The sequence below is a fragment of the Calidris pugnax genome, unplaced genomic scaffold (assembly GCF_001431845.1).
Source record: "Calidris pugnax isolate Ruff unplaced genomic scaffold, ASM143184v1 scaffold211, whole genome shotgun sequence".
Taxonomy (NCBI): domain Eukaryota; kingdom Metazoa; phylum Chordata; class Aves; order Charadriiformes; family Scolopacidae; genus Calidris; species Calidris pugnax.
In genome coordinates this window covers 2,542,479-2,557,907 of record NW_015091083.1, presented here as the reverse complement: position 1 = coordinate 2,557,907, position 15,429 = coordinate 2,542,479, and the positions used below count along the sequence as shown (strand labels likewise).

Sequence of the window (15,429 nt, the reverse complement as noted above, 5' to 3'; positions counted from 1 at the left end):
TTGAATTTATCTTATGGTGGAAGCTCTTCTTTTTCTCTCTGGAAGTAATGGAAGCTTTTATATTGTGCCATTCGAAGCTCTTAAAAGTAATAAAACTTAGAAGCGTAAGACAGAGCTGTGCAGCAGACAAACCCCCCTTTTATCTGCACCTTGAGCAACAGAGTAACCATCCTTGGCAGGAAGAAAGTTCCTCACCCAAAGCAACTGTTCTTTTTTGGGATGTCATCAGACTTTCCTCATCAGATTAAGGTTAGACCTACACCTTGGTGAAGCCAAGGGAGGTTTTTTGGTGGATCCTGAAACTTGCTAACCACTAGTTGGAGGTAAGGCAGAGGCCAGTTCTCCTTCTTTCCATGCTACTACCACTGCTCCTGTTTCTGAAAGCTGCTGCTGGAGAAAGTGCAGCTCAGCTTGTGAAGCCAGTGTCAACTAACAACGAGTCACTGATAGGTCATGGCATATTCTGACTCAATGGGAGGGAGATGCAACAGGCAGCCATGTGATGGCTTTCTAGGACAGCTTCTTGACACATAAAGCACTCATCTACAAAGCAGTTAGGCTAACACTGCCATCCTCCTCCCCCACCGTTCACTTCAAAACCTGTCATCTCCTTAATCTTTTGTCTCCTCTCTGACCCCAGGTAGGTTTGCCTGTGATAGTATCTACACTCTCACACTTTGAAGATTGGTCCCTCCAATGCAGCATGTATTTGTGTAATGGGTGCTGGAGAAGGCAAAGAGAATCTGACTGAAGCTGCAGTCTCAGGGCATCTTTGAGGGAAATTAGAGGAAAAAAAAATATACTGTGGACAGTTGCCAGCGGAGACACCGATCTCATGACTCCAGGTTTTTATTAGCTTTCTTGCTCCTTTTCCTAAAAGATCTGCATGTTCTTCATAAGCATTAAATAATCTTCACATTTCCTGAGAAAGAAATAGGTGGAAAGGCAACCACTCTGTGCTCTCATCCCTTTACCACACAGTGGCTAGAGAGGAGAGCATGCAGGGAGATGACATCAGAACCCAAACAAATGCCTTGGAAGTAAAAACCTCTAACATTTGTGTTCTTTCACTGGATCACCCGTTTCTGTGTCCCCACTTGAATACATAAGTAACAACCACCCTAGGAGGTATCCTCTAAACCTTGAATGTACATATCTCCACATCCAAGTGACAGACCTCACTATATCATAGCCAATGTTGGCAAAAATTCACTGTCAAACGACATCAAATTATTTCAAATTTAATTATGTTACAATGTCTTATGAGAAGTAATTTTAAATCTCTATTAAACTATGTCTAAACACCATATCTAAGAACAGAGCATCAGTGTGCTGCCACTGCATAAACCTGTAGTAAGTGACAGTACCTACCTTGAAGAGATCCCAGCCTAAGCACTAAAAGCAGAAAAGAGTGGGCTTCTGTGAGTCTGCTGTAAATTCCTGTTTGCCACTATTTTTCATTACATGAGGACCTTTCTGAATGCTACCTACATTACTGCTGAGCTCCGTCTTCAAGAATGGGAGATCTTTGCAAATAACAAAGCCAAGAGACCTCACTCATGAAGAGCAGCCCAAGAGCTCTCTAAATTATAAGTTTGTGCTTTGAAGGTAGGAAAGATTTTCCTCTACAGAGGAAAGAGAGAATGGAAGAGAAGAGGATAAGACAATGATAAAAACAGGCTTACAAAAAAGCCGAAACTATCCAGGTACATTTGCCTACCTTTAGTACCAGAAGCTGGGTATCATCTTCTTCCCCTTTGTGACAAAGGCACAGACAGAAAACTCTCTGCAATTCTCGATTTTACGTAAGTGTGTGACAAAGTATGCAGAGCTATTTAGGCACGTGAAAGCCAGTCTTCTGGGGATCTGAACTCAACACATCATCCCTCTTGCCCACTGATCTGCCCACGGCCTTTCCTTCAACACCCAAGCCTCAGCTTCTAGTTCCAATCTAATTTTTGAAGTGAAAATTACCTTCTTCCTGGGAAAAAAACCATATGTTTCTTTCACAGTGTTGTAGTTCATCACTGAACGGGAGATCAAAAGGAAGCAAAACTGCCAATGTGCAAAGCAGCTTCTTTTCAGTATATAAACAAAAAAAAATTTGCCCGTTGTGGGTTTTTTTTCACCTGGCAGTCTGACTGCTGAACTGTCAAGTTAACGCAATAAAAATTCCTGCTTATGATTAAACAGTAACACTGTTTTGATCACATTAAAGAAATAAAAAGGATAACCTGTGAACTACTTCTTTTTCCACGTCCTGTCTGCTCAGCCTTACCTTTGCATAGTAATGGAATGGATGGGTCATCACAACTAGAGGTATAACATTTATTACCATCTTCCAGCTCATTGACTGTGTCACCATTTCCAACATTCTTGCTTTTAAGGCTGAAGAAATTTTGCATCCTCGCGTTGTACCTGAAAGTGCAAAGGAAAGGTCTGAGAAGGTTGGACTGTTGCATTTCCTCATCAAACTTTTAAACGTCTGAGAACAACTTATGCTAGCAAACAATAAAGCCTAGATGCATGTTCTCTGACAACTAATAGGATGTCAAGAGAAAGGACTATCCAATTCAGTGGCAAGCTGATAGGAAAGCAAGGGCTGCATCTATCTCTCATGAGATACAGCAAATTGCAAACAGACACTAGAGCAGATTTAAATGAAGGCAGAACATCAGAACTGTGGATTTTGGAGCCAGGATTTTCCCTATAAAATGGCTTCTTTCCTCCTGCATCAGCTTGCAAGTCACCTCACTGTTTTTCTCAGTACTGTGTTCCCCATGGCAGATGCTTGAGCATTTCTGGAACTGCTGACCATACCCTTCTAAAGAAAGAATGCATCTATTTTTGCACTAGGGTGCGATCTAAGAGGGCTGTTGATGAACTCTCCTAAGACCTGATGTAGGAGAAAAGGGAGGCTGAAGTTCCCAAAAAGGTGATTTGTGAGGGGAGGGCACCAAGGGATAAGTCTAAGCAACTTGCATTAGAAGGGTGGACACACAGACCCCAGCAGTAAAAGCTGGACCTCTGACTCTCCTGGCAGTGGCAGTGACACTACAGAAGGAGAACATCAGTACACAGTCTGGTATGAGATGGTCTGAAGATTAATACATGCCTAGTAGTCTGTCTAATGTTACTTGACTTTGTTCTCCAGAGATTACAAAACGTGCAATAACTGACAGGCTGTGTGCTTACAATCCAGAGCACACAGTGGGCTTTCTCATATATCTTTATAAATGATATTTTCTTTCCACTATTTCTGAAATCTACTTTACCTTGGTGCACTATGAAAAGGGCGCATGAAAATATTTGCTGCTGACTGAGCCCAAAGCTAGAGCAAAACTGAGTAAGCATAAAAAAGCAAGGGATCTTACACAGAAACATGACTGGGAATATTGTCCCAGGAATTGGCCCACAGGAAGGCCAGGGACAAAAACACACCAAAAGAATGATGGTCAATTAACACCTAAAGGTCATATAGAGGAAAATAGCACTTACTTCATGATAAGTATGTAGAATGAATACATAATGATGAGTACAAGGCTTTCCCACCTCAAAGAGAAAAAAAGAGTATTAAAAGGCCATTCAAACAGCCACATGATTTACAAGTTTTATGAAGGATTGTGCTTTAAATGTCTAGTACAAGTCACATTTGTGTACACAGGATTCACATCATTAAGATTAGATGGTGTCTTAGCAGAATGGGGGGGAAGCAGACTCTCATGTTCCAATAAACATACAAATAAAATGTAATGCATATATTTCAGAATTGTGCTATGCAGACTGAAACCATAGCTACCCTCTGAGGATAACACCAAGGCTTTTTGTCATTTCAGTGCTGAAGCACAGCCCAGGCACTCCAAGAGGACTCTTTTAGAAGATGTTTATCATATTCCACTGGGATTCCACCTTGGGCTTTTCTTTGTGACACCTAGCACCCCCATAAATGTTAACAGCCAGAATCTTTGGTACCCAGAACCAGAACTTTGGTAGCCAGAACTCAGGGTACCCTCTCTGCACATGTGAGTCTACAGGCCTTACATAATAGCCTATTTACTTCATTAATGTTTCCAAGTTCTTACATTTTCTTTTAGTTTACTCTGATCATCATAAAAAACATCTCCAAAGAAAATACATAAGATTTCCTAGGTGTCAAATCCAGCTCATCCTCACAGTATGTATGAATGAAAGCTAATTACACTGCAACTCTATTTACTGATCATTCTCATGGCAAATACAGGACTGCAGGGAATAATTTACACAACTTACCACTCTATTTTCTCATCATATATGAACTAAAGAAAGGAGAAAAAAAAAAAAGAAACACAAAAATTGATCATTTCTCTGATCTATCTTGAAAAACAGTCAAATTTATTTAATAAATGTGAGTCATATCTAGGCAGAAGCTACTCAAGTTTTGACTCTTTCTAACCAGAACTTTCACTGTAGGGACTGTGCCCCTCACAAAGCACAAACCATGTGAGCAAGGCTTGGATCCCTCTCTGTGACTGTTATACTACTATTTAGTAAAACAGTGTGAGCACGTGAAAGGCAGACAGAGATGCACACATGTACCCACACGCTGTGCTGTGTAAATGACAGCAAATTCACCTATTCTGAAAAGACCAAACTCTGAGTCCTTTTAACAGCTAGACTAGTCTCAGCAGAAAAGGCAGCCATTTCACTTCTGCTCTTAGGCCAAGTGGTTATATACATTTTACTCAATCCTATGTAACTCCTGTACTAAATGATCCATATTTATTACAAAACAAAGCGGATTCTTCCTCTCCTTGCCACTAGACACAGTAAACACACATTCAGGAACTACAGTGCTTTACACTGCTTTAGTGGTATCTCACCCATGCTCTATTTAGATAAGTTTACCCAGAATCTGTGAAATAAAATTACTGCATAGAAGCAAGGAACAGCCACCTTCCCTGCTTAAAACAGAGGTGCAGCTGAGAATTTTTCATCTCCACAATGTGCAGTCCCCCAGATCAGCAGAGAGTGCTATCTGCACTGTGCAAGGGCAGCCTGCAGACCTTTACAGACTGCAGGAACAATACGAATGGACATTGGTGGACATGATGGACACATGCTCTGTGGGGCTGTAGGAAGTTTTCATATTTGGACCATACTGTGGACCTGAGCTCTCACTTCCAGATGTCACTGGAACTAGCTAGGAAAATAATTGTTTATCAGTATATAAAACAGTTAGCAGGCTGGTCCTCCAAAAATTCAAGCAATGGAAGTACATTAATTGGTAAAAGCACTACTTACAACAATAAGTATGATCACAGATAACGTGTAGTACACAGAGTCGCGGAACACAGCCCACTGGGTGAGACAAACAACCTGAAAAATATCACACCTTCAGTCAACAAAAATATGTAATTTTCAAGATCAAACAAAGGCCTTTATCTTGCAACCACGTAGGTGCGTGAGCAGAATTACTATTAGCTATTATTAGCAATGATTCTGGAACTAATTTCAGTTTTATGCTAACAGGAAGGCACATTCCTCTGTTAGACAATGGATCTATATTAACCACCAGTATTAAAAAACATATAGAACCTCCATTAATAAAACAGATTTTTTACTAATGCTATTTTAATTGGTCATAATTTCAACTGTAAAGCAAATGATTCCCACTTCATTATATTTGTGGATATATTGGACTTAATACCTGAAGAAACATAATACACATTCTAATCCTCTACTGAGTGGAATAAATTTCATGCTTGTGTCCAAAATTCTTTGTTGGCCATCAGTATCAGGAATACACAGTACTGTATGAAGAGGAAGGAACTAGTTTCCTTTGTATGCTACATGTTCAGAGTGTTGAAACTACAGACGAACTTTTTGGAAACATTTGCTATTTGTAAAGCATTTGTAAATTCTTTCCAACATTTGTCATTGTTCACAATGCCAGTTGTTTTTGTTTCTTTAATAATACTCTTTTTTTTTTTTTAATATTTGCTCATGGAAACCCCAAAATTGTAAGCAATTGAACTCCATAAAGATAAGTATCTTACTAACCTGTCCTGCAAAAATTCCACAGACACCAACAATGCAGAGGATGTTGAAAACTGCTGAACCGACAATGGTCCCTACTCCTACATCTCCATGAGTGATAAATACACCTGCAGAGGGAGAAAAACATGTATTATTATCTCTGTCATTTCATTTTAGGTCACAGGCAATTACTTAAAATATGTACTACCTGAGAAAAAGAGATTGTTTGAAAGTTTAACCAAAACATGTTTTGTAATAAATGTTCACTTCTCTATGCAATATTTTGTGGTTTTGGTGTAGCTAGCAGCTCCCCATTTTTGGCTTAACAAATCTACATGCATATTTTTTATTAAAAGCAATTTTTTTTTTAGCTAGTTAGTTCAACAGTAAGTCCTGTATTTCACAGCTTGGTTGTTAGTAGTGCAGAAATCCATTGAAATGAGTATAAAACATCTCCAGTCACATCAGGAGCCTGGAATTTATTTCAAACAGTATAATAAAGCACAGAAACCTTTCTCCCAGGTATTTAATATTTAGTGTGTTCTTCCTTGCAATGTCTCATGGGATAAGAGTTTCTTCCCTCAAGTACAGTAATATGCACCTTCTGACTCAAACAGACAACAGGATTCAGAATTAACCTGTTCCAGTACCAACCTTCAGATTTCCCTTAGTACTGAACCCACCTATGCCTCAGATCTAGCTGTAACATAACTGTGTAAGAATGACAAAAATTAATGGCTGGAGTGGACCTCTAGGGATTTATCTAATGTAATCTTCAGTGCTGAGGCAGAACCAAAGGCAACGTGAACGCACAACAGAGCCGTATCTACTTGTACTTCAAATCTTCCACTAAAGGGAGCCTTTAAAGGCTTACACTCGCTGTTTTTTAATAAGTTGGACATGAGGTCCATAGTGCATTCCTTTAGACCGTATTTCCCTAAAGTCTGTAAAAATGTCAGTTGGGATAGTAACAGAAAGCCACTAAGGCTTCACTAAAGACCGCATCCTGGGCTGCATCAAAAGATGCATGGCAGCTGGTCAAGGGAGGTGATTCTCCACTCTTGTGAGATCCCATCTGGGGCCCTCAGCACAGGAAAGACCTGTTGGAGTGGGTGTTCAGAGGAGGACTACATAGATGATCAGAGGGCTGGAGCACCTCTCTTATGAAGGCAGGCTGAGAGAGTTGGCCTTATTCAGAATGGAGAAGACAAGGCTCCTGCATGACTTTATCGTGGCCTTTCAATATTTAAAGGGGGCTTATAAGAAAGATGGGGACAAATTTTTAGCAGGTCCTGTTGAAATAGGGGTAATGGCTTTAAACTAAACAGGGAAGATTTAGACTATATAGAAGGAAGAAATTTTTTACAACGGACGTGGTAAAACACTGGCCCAGGTTGCCCAGAGAGGTGGTAGATGCCCCATCCCTGGAAACATTCCCGGTCAGGTTGGACAGGGCTCTGAGCAACCTGATCTAGTTGAAGATGTCCCTGCTCATGGAACGGACATTGGACTAGATGGCCTTTAAAGGTCCCCTCCCACTCAAACTATTCTAAGGTTGTCTTATTCTATGACATTTGCAGCTTTCCTCCTTCTCTATTAGGGTAATCCTGTGTCCTTCCTTCTCTTAATAGGTACTGCTTTTGCCATTTAGAGCTCCTCTCCACAACAATAATCTTTAATATTTCAGAGATTACATCAAATAATTCTGGAAGTAATGTACAACATGTCCTTCTGGCTTTAACAGATCTGACTTATCCATACATTAACTTGTTCTTTTCCCATGTTCCCTGTTCTCCTACTTCCTTGCTAAAATTAATTCCCTCTCTATTTGTGAAGAAAGAAGCCAAAGAGGCACAAAATATCTCAAATTCTCTCTCAGGGGACTGCAATAAAACTCTTCTTTTACTTCCTATATTCAGAATCAGCCATTCCTCTCTGTTTTGAGAGGAGATTCACAGTTTCATGAGATATTTTGAGTAGTTAATTATACCATGAGCCACAGACTAGCTGACAGCTGCAATTGCTGATTATAAATTGACAGAAGAATGGTAGCACTTTTGGATACCTCTGCTTGTTCTGCTGCTGATTTTTTAACAGCAGATCTCATAAAAGCTAGTGTGTGGGCTCCGTACCTATAACAGATGCAAACAGTTCTGGAGTGGAGCTCCCTGCTGCCATGAATGTGGCTCCAGCAACATCTTCACTCAAATGTAGTTTCTGAAAGAAAAGCATTGGTAATTTCAGCACTGCTACTGTATTTACATTGCACAGTCTTACAGTTTCAAAGATAGAATTTCTTCATTTTCTGGCCACAGTGCTCTTAAAGGATGAACAGTCACTAGGATAGAAAATTAGACACTGCCTTTTGAGAAGGCAAATATACTCAGGGCAAGTAAAATGTTTATTCTCTAATTCCGTGAAGCATCAGATAAAATTACCTACTAATATGTAACTGAATAGCCAACTGCAGCTTACTTGTAGCCGATTGGAGAAAAGCATCTCTGCAGATTCAGAAAGATTGTAAACACCTCAAATAATTTCCCTTAATTTACTTTTGGAACTCTAAATACACTCATTCAAGAATTGAGGGCAATTCTTGAGGCTTCTAAAATTTGAAAACAAAAATACATACGAGAAAAACATAACCTCTGTGAGTAAATCTTACAAACAGCAGGCCTGAATCTGGCTTAACTTCACAACTGTGTTAATCAAAAGTGAGGCTGCTGACACGGACAAAATTAGTCCAGTTAGACTCAGAGAGGCCTGTGTACCATAGACAGATCTATTTATATGACAGTGTCTCTTAAGCTTTAATAGGATATAGATAACTTCCGAGTTCTCAGGCCAGCAGAAACATGTGTAGCTCCACAAGTCAGCTGCATCAATTTAGTACTGTCTGAAGATCTTTCTCTTGAACTATAAAGAAGGTTTTATGGAGGAGCTTTTTCCTTTTTGAGAGTCCCTAGACTCAACTTCAGTACCTTATTTTTCTTTCAAGGATAGAAAAGCGATTAGTGAGAGAAGAACGAGCACAGAAATCCTGTATTTTTCAGGCAGCCTGCAATATTTTGAGATGATGAAAATGGCATCCTACAGAACTTGACAAAACATAAACACAAAGCTCTTATGGCACCATTTGATCTATTACCAGCCGTACAGTTGCAGGAGTTCAAACTTAAGTGTGCTACCTGAATTCTTCTTAGCTGTTTTAATATTCAGCAGAACATGACACGAGGGAAAGATTTTATGAAGGATCAGTGACAACTTAATTGGTACAATCCAAGTGGTGCAACTTAAACAGAGTGTATAAGGTGCATACTGAAGACAGAACATGTGAAAAGGGAAAGATCCCTAATGAGTATTTTACTATTTTTGGCCACCTGTCTTGTTCTTCTATTGCTAAGTGTAAGTGTATAGCTCTGAGTAACACTAATAGGAATTTTGTACATATATCCATAGGAAAATAGACTTTTTAACTACCCACAGTTGTTCTTCAAAAAATGGTCAAACATCTTTGTTAAAAAGCAAAGGAGATGAGATTTTTGTTTTGCCCTCAAAAAGGAATTAAAATCAGGTTTGTATTTTATATTCAGTTTGTATTCATTGAACAAAGCCTAACCTAACACAACATTTACATGCAAAGTATAAATTCTACCCTATCCTGATCAACTCAATTCGAATCCTACATGTAATTTTGCAAAGTCTTCTCAACAATTCTGTAAAGGAATTACATTTATTTACTAATTTTTGCATACAAAATAGGTATTCCCATTCCATATCAAACCAAGGTACACACTTTTCTTGTGCGTTCTGCCTTTTCTCGCTTTTCTCCACTTTATGCTGGGATGCTTGCTTTCTCCTTGCTGATACAGTGGTAAATGTGCAATAAAATTCACATAGCCGACACATTAATTTATCTATGTATGATTTCTTTTCATAAGTGGCTTTTAAAACCAGCAGTACCATAATAAACACAACTCATCCATATGTTATTTCCATCCTAGCTACATGCTTCAGGTATTTAAGAGTGGATTTTTGCCATCTGATCTCATCATCTTTCATTTTTTCTCCTTGAGTGTCACCAGCGGGGCCAATGTGTCAAAGTCATAGGTTCATTTTCGGTTGGAAAGCTCAAATAATTTTAAAAGGACTGAGGCCAAAAAGTTGACAGGAATGAACTCCAAACAACCATGGCACAAAATATTTGATTTTATAATATTCTCTAAATAAATTTTCAAAGGAGGAATAAAGGTCTTTAACATACCTCACAGATTTTCTCTAAGGATGGAACAAAGAAGTCATCACATACTATAGCCAAAGCATAGAACATATAAAGAGCCTGTAAAGAAAATAATTCAGGAAATACTTCAGATTTTTCCTGTACATTAAAAGAGCAAAGAAGATAATACTATATTTATTCAGATTAGTGGAAATATATAGCTTCATTTTTTACTCCATTCCAAATAAAAATTCCTCTGCTGATCAATTTATGGCATAAAATCAAGATTCTTGAATGTAAGATTAAGTTTAGGACAAAAATGTTTGCCAGACCCTACAATAGTTTGACAGAACCACAGTTTGACAGAAAAGGGTACCACAACAGACTTCATATAAAATAAAGTAATGGGTAAGGCTTACAAATACATCATCACCATCTATCATTTCAATTAATTATTCAACCAAGTAATTAAACAGAAAGTAACCCCATGTTGATTAACAACACTCAAGAAAATAATCACACCTGGAAATAAGTAGACCCTGACCATGGCTCACTGCACCAAACCTCTCAGGAGTGATGCCAGTTCCCTGCATGTGATTCTCCCACTCTCTTATGTGTCTTTATGTGCTGTGCTCATGCATTGGGCCTCGTCCTGCTCTTGTCAATCAAACACAACTCCTCTTTACTTTCCCTAAGCTGGGAATCGAAAACTGAAGCTCATAGACCTCCCTTGTTTTGTTTTTTTATACAATAAAATACAAAACTCCCATGACGTTTTCTTATTTCTTCAGTTTTTTTTAATTACAATTGCATCTTTTGCATAGAGGCACAATAGGAAAGAAAAAGAATTAAGAATCTTTTACATCATGCTTGATGTCATCAACAAAGGTATCCCAAATCCTGTTTATAGAAGATGAAATAGAAACAAATACAAGTCTATAATCCATGTGGCCAGGATTTTATCTCGAGGAGGATGAATGCATAAGCACTGCAAATTCAGACTTGCATCATTTTCTTAAATAAATCACAGAGTAATGGAATAATTTGGGTTGGAAAAGACCCTTCAGATCATTGAGTTGAACTGTTAACCAAGTCCACCACTAAACCATGTCCCTAAGATGTTACCTTGTGAGCATTTGTACCTGTATAGACATACTAGAAATACTGAAATCAAATTGTTACAAACATGTTGATATACACTGAGCTCTATTTAGTAAGGCAGTAGGTGATTAACTTCTTACAAGACAAATAAAAGGAAAGTTACAGAGAAAAGAAAAATGAAGTGCAGTAGAGGAAAACTTACGGCAATGATATGAAGCAGAACTCCTCCTTGCTGCCGTTCTTTATTTGTAAATACATCTTCAGGAAATTCATTAATGGCTGAAAGAGAAATATACATTTATTTTTTTTAAATTACAGCATCTATAAATGGCAGACTGAAAAATAAGAATGCATCTGTAGAAATACATGACAAAACATGACTGTATCTTCCAATTTATACATGATAACTTGCCACCTCGATCCCTTTTCTGCTCTGTAGAAAAAACAGAGAACTGATACTTAGCTGTTATTATCACCATTCCAGTGACTTAAACCAATCGCCACTGTATTAATGCATTCTTAATGCCTTATTTTTACTATCACCTCCTCTGTGTCTCTAAATATACTTCCAAAGTGACAATATTCCTGGCTTTAAGTGTGTCTTGCCTGAAAAATTATGCAATGGTTGTAACCTTCCATCCAGTTCTTAACCACAAACTTTTATAGTGCTCCACAGTCTTGCAAATAATTTCAAAGATTAAAGTTATTCCAAGTACTTTCTGGAGAACGTGCACTATCTAAATCTGGCGAAGGAAGGAATGAGATAGAAATGGTAGGTGGACGACAGAAATGTGCAAAGACATGAGTTTTGGGATTATTTCTGGGTGACACTGAAGCTGTGTTCAACAAAGTTCAACAAAGGCAACCGAGTGAAGAAAAGTTTCCAGATGGTAGAGGCAAAGACAGCAACTAAATCGAAGGCCAGAAGAAAAATATGAGATAAAACCCATCCAGATTGACAAGACAGGCAGGGATAGAGATCTATAGCGCCTCAGACAGGAGCCTGGGAAATTTAGGGGTGACAATTTCAGCCACTGGAAGTCAAATGCACTGAAGACGTTAAATTATTATTCAGAAAGAGATGCTCTTTTCCACAAGGAGTTGTAGATGTAGGTTGACAAGACAAGCTCCAGAGGTTCTTATGAACTTAAAATAATATATTGAAACTAGGGGAAGGAAACAGAGGGAATATATGATCATCTTCCCCATATTCAAGTCTGTCAGTATAAAGAAATGCTTAAAAGGACAACATATTATATTTATGCTGTTCCATTTTCAATGTCAATAGCATATTTTCTCAATTTCTCAGTCTAATTCTGCAAACAATAACCATGAACATAGAAACCAAGAATTTGAAGTATGGTTGATGTAGTTACTAATCTTCAGCACTTTAAACTAGCCTCATTTTCAGGAAATGTTGCACAGTAACTCTTTGAAGATTATACTTTTTAGAGTATCTTAAATTTACACTACCTGTAATCACCAAACACACTTGAAAATCTTAGCTGCAGTGAGAGGATAACCTACTTTTAAAGACCTGAATGACTTCTCATCTCCTCAGTCTTTGAATTTTATATAAATACAAAAATGTCTCTTCTCTACATCTATATATTTTGCTTATGTCTAGCATGACAAAACCCTGAACAGTGTCTCCATGCAAAGCTGAAGATCCCATAGCTCTGTTTTTGCTTTAGTGCCCACTACCATAAATGTATTATTTTTTAATTAATACACTGGCAGCAGTCAGTGTTTAAAACGTTATATACATAAATCATACCTTCCTTCCAAAAGTCAAAGCTACCATTTTATGAAATATCTTTAAGTCCTCCAACCTAGTATTTGAAAGCCACTACAGTTTTGTTTAAAACTATTAACAATCTATAAAATATTTAACATAAAGTAAAAGTTCATCAACAATGACTGGCTGCAATTCCTTTATTGATTTTCATTAGGCTTTTCAATAAGACCTGTTCTTACTGTCGTATTCTGACTGGAACCAATATCGGCGCTTGGTATGTTGAATAGAGTTTTCCCAAGGTATAGGTGCATCTTTTCTTTTCTATCTCAGACAACAAAAACTATATAAATCTAGACTAAATTTTGCTTAGGTACTCCTGAGTGTGATTTCCTATGCCTAGACTCTATTCCCAGTCCTCCTTCTGTCATCACCAGGAAAAGTGAAAGCAATAGTGGATATAAATACACAAATGCATCAGCACAATAGCACAATAATTCCCAATCGCTCATTGAGTAACGGAACACCATTCAGGGGTATGCAGAGTACTTCAGTGCCTAAAGACCATCAGCACAGCAGTGTGTAGCAGGACTAGCTTCAAGAAAGTGGCTCTGTCTTGCTACAGAACCCCACGGTCTTCAAGGGCCGTGATTTGCACTGTGAAGAGATTTGAGACCTTACCAAACGAGCAGAGGAAAAAGCACTGCTATACAAACGCAAAACACACCGTAAATAAAAGATATTTGCCTATTGAGTCAAAGAAACTCAAATACTTTTAAAATCAAAATATGTGAATAAAACATCTTCCTTTCATGTTTGGTATTTGTCACTGTTATCCCCAAAGAAGCAAAAGGACAGTGGAAATACACAGAAACTGGTTGCACTGCAGTTCTGAGACACACTGCATTTAGAGCTGCCATTGTGCAGGATAATCCACAAACTGCTGGTCAAGACACAGCAATCTGCAATGCTTTTATCTACAGATAAACCTTTTAAGATGCCAACAGAACCTTATAGCATGTAACAGCCAAGCATGTTCCCTGTAGTAATATATTGCTATATATAGTAACATAGTAATACGTAATATAGTAAAATACAGTAATTATTCCCCCCATTTAGCAATCAGGGAGGAATACACTTCTGCAATAACACTGGATTACCAACAAATTTAAGAACTCCGTCAGCTATGCTAGCTGCCAAACACAGAATTTCTCAGAGGAGTTATTCCCTAGCACATGAAATAAGGTATGACAAAAAAATCAGCATCCAAAGCGTGTGGTTTCAAATAAATTATCCCCTTTAACAATTAACATTAACTAAAATGATTAATAACTAAAAAAGCACTAAGGAGACTTCTTTGGAAGAAAAGACCCAGAGGTACAGCTGCTGGCATCTTATGCAATATGGTTGTTCTTGCATTTTAGCCAGCTCTTCTGGCTAAAATATCATGCCCACATGGATGCACTCAGAATGCATACACTGTTTTTCTTATCGCATCCCCAATTTGCCCTCTGTCTCCTCCATCCAAGCCATGGCTGTGAGAATACACATATTCCAGCAAGGCATTAGGAGAGCCAAGACCAGAGCCCTGCCTGAGTCTGTAGCAGTGACAATGTGACCCTGCACATGAGGTACATCTTTTCACATGCCCTGAAGCGAAGGTTCCCAGCTCCCATCACAGGTGCTTGTGCCAGAGGCACCATGCCTCTTACTGCCACCGTAGAGCTGAGGGAACATGCCCCCTACCCCATAACTTGGCAAAATGGATGTGTCATCTGGAAAGACATTACCAACCTGGTAATCTCATTCAGCTGATGGTAAAATATTTCACAGTATAATATTAAAAATGCTTAAGTCAGTATAAAACGAAGTTTCAAGAAGCTTGAAAAAAATCACTTTCTAATGGAACTTTACTTATTCAAAGTTAACACTAAATAGGAAATCAGAAGACCAGAAGATAAAAGGTAGGCATCTGATCACCAAGCAAAAACAAAGCAGCTTCCCTGCAAACCATCTTGTTTCATATGTAGTCTGGTGATGTACTATTTGTAATAAATAACTACTTATATTAAATGTCTGCTTGCCTCACAGAGGTAATTTTAAATGAATTAATATGAAGACAGCTTCTCTCAAAGATAATGCTCCTCTCTACACAGAACTCATGCCATGCTTCTCACATACACACACTACAAAATCTTCTTTAAAAGTCATGGAAAAGAAGCATGGGTCTGGTAAGTAAGATTTCTTCCTTAAGGAAATGGCCACCAAGGTAAAGTTTGGAGTTTTTCAGTATAAGCATCTGCTGTCTTTATGGCTTTATATCCAGATAATCATAGGTTTTGTGTAATTGTCATCTATA

At 38.3% G+C, this 15,429-nt stretch overlaps 1 protein-coding gene across 2 annotated transcripts in view; it reads right to left on the bottom strand.

Annotated features, from left to right (window-relative positions):
- The window catches only part of SLC24A4 (solute carrier family 24 (sodium/potassium/calcium exchanger), member 4), a 92,196-nt gene that overhangs the window by 27,764 nt on the left and 49,003 nt on the right, over positions 1 to 15,429 (bottom strand). Inside the window, exons 3-10 of one of the 2 annotated variants that reach the window (XM_014957681.1) lie at positions 11,538 to 11,614; positions 10,280 to 10,354; positions 8,148 to 8,232; positions 6,040 to 6,143; positions 5,281 to 5,355; positions 4,270 to 4,295; positions 3,499 to 3,552; positions 2,279 to 2,418 (exon numbers count right to left, since the gene is read on the bottom strand). In XM_014957681.1, coding sequence (XP_014813167.1) covers positions 2,279 to 2,418; positions 3,499 to 3,552; positions 4,270 to 4,295; positions 5,281 to 5,355; positions 6,040 to 6,143; positions 8,148 to 8,232; positions 10,280 to 10,354; positions 11,538 to 11,614 — 636 coding nt within the window. The remainder of the gene's footprint in view (positions 1 to 2,278; positions 2,419 to 3,498; positions 3,553 to 4,269; positions 4,296 to 5,280; positions 5,356 to 6,039; positions 6,144 to 8,147; positions 8,233 to 10,279; positions 10,355 to 11,537; positions 11,615 to 15,429) is intronic. The other variant, XM_014957682.1, reaches the window with a different exon arrangement.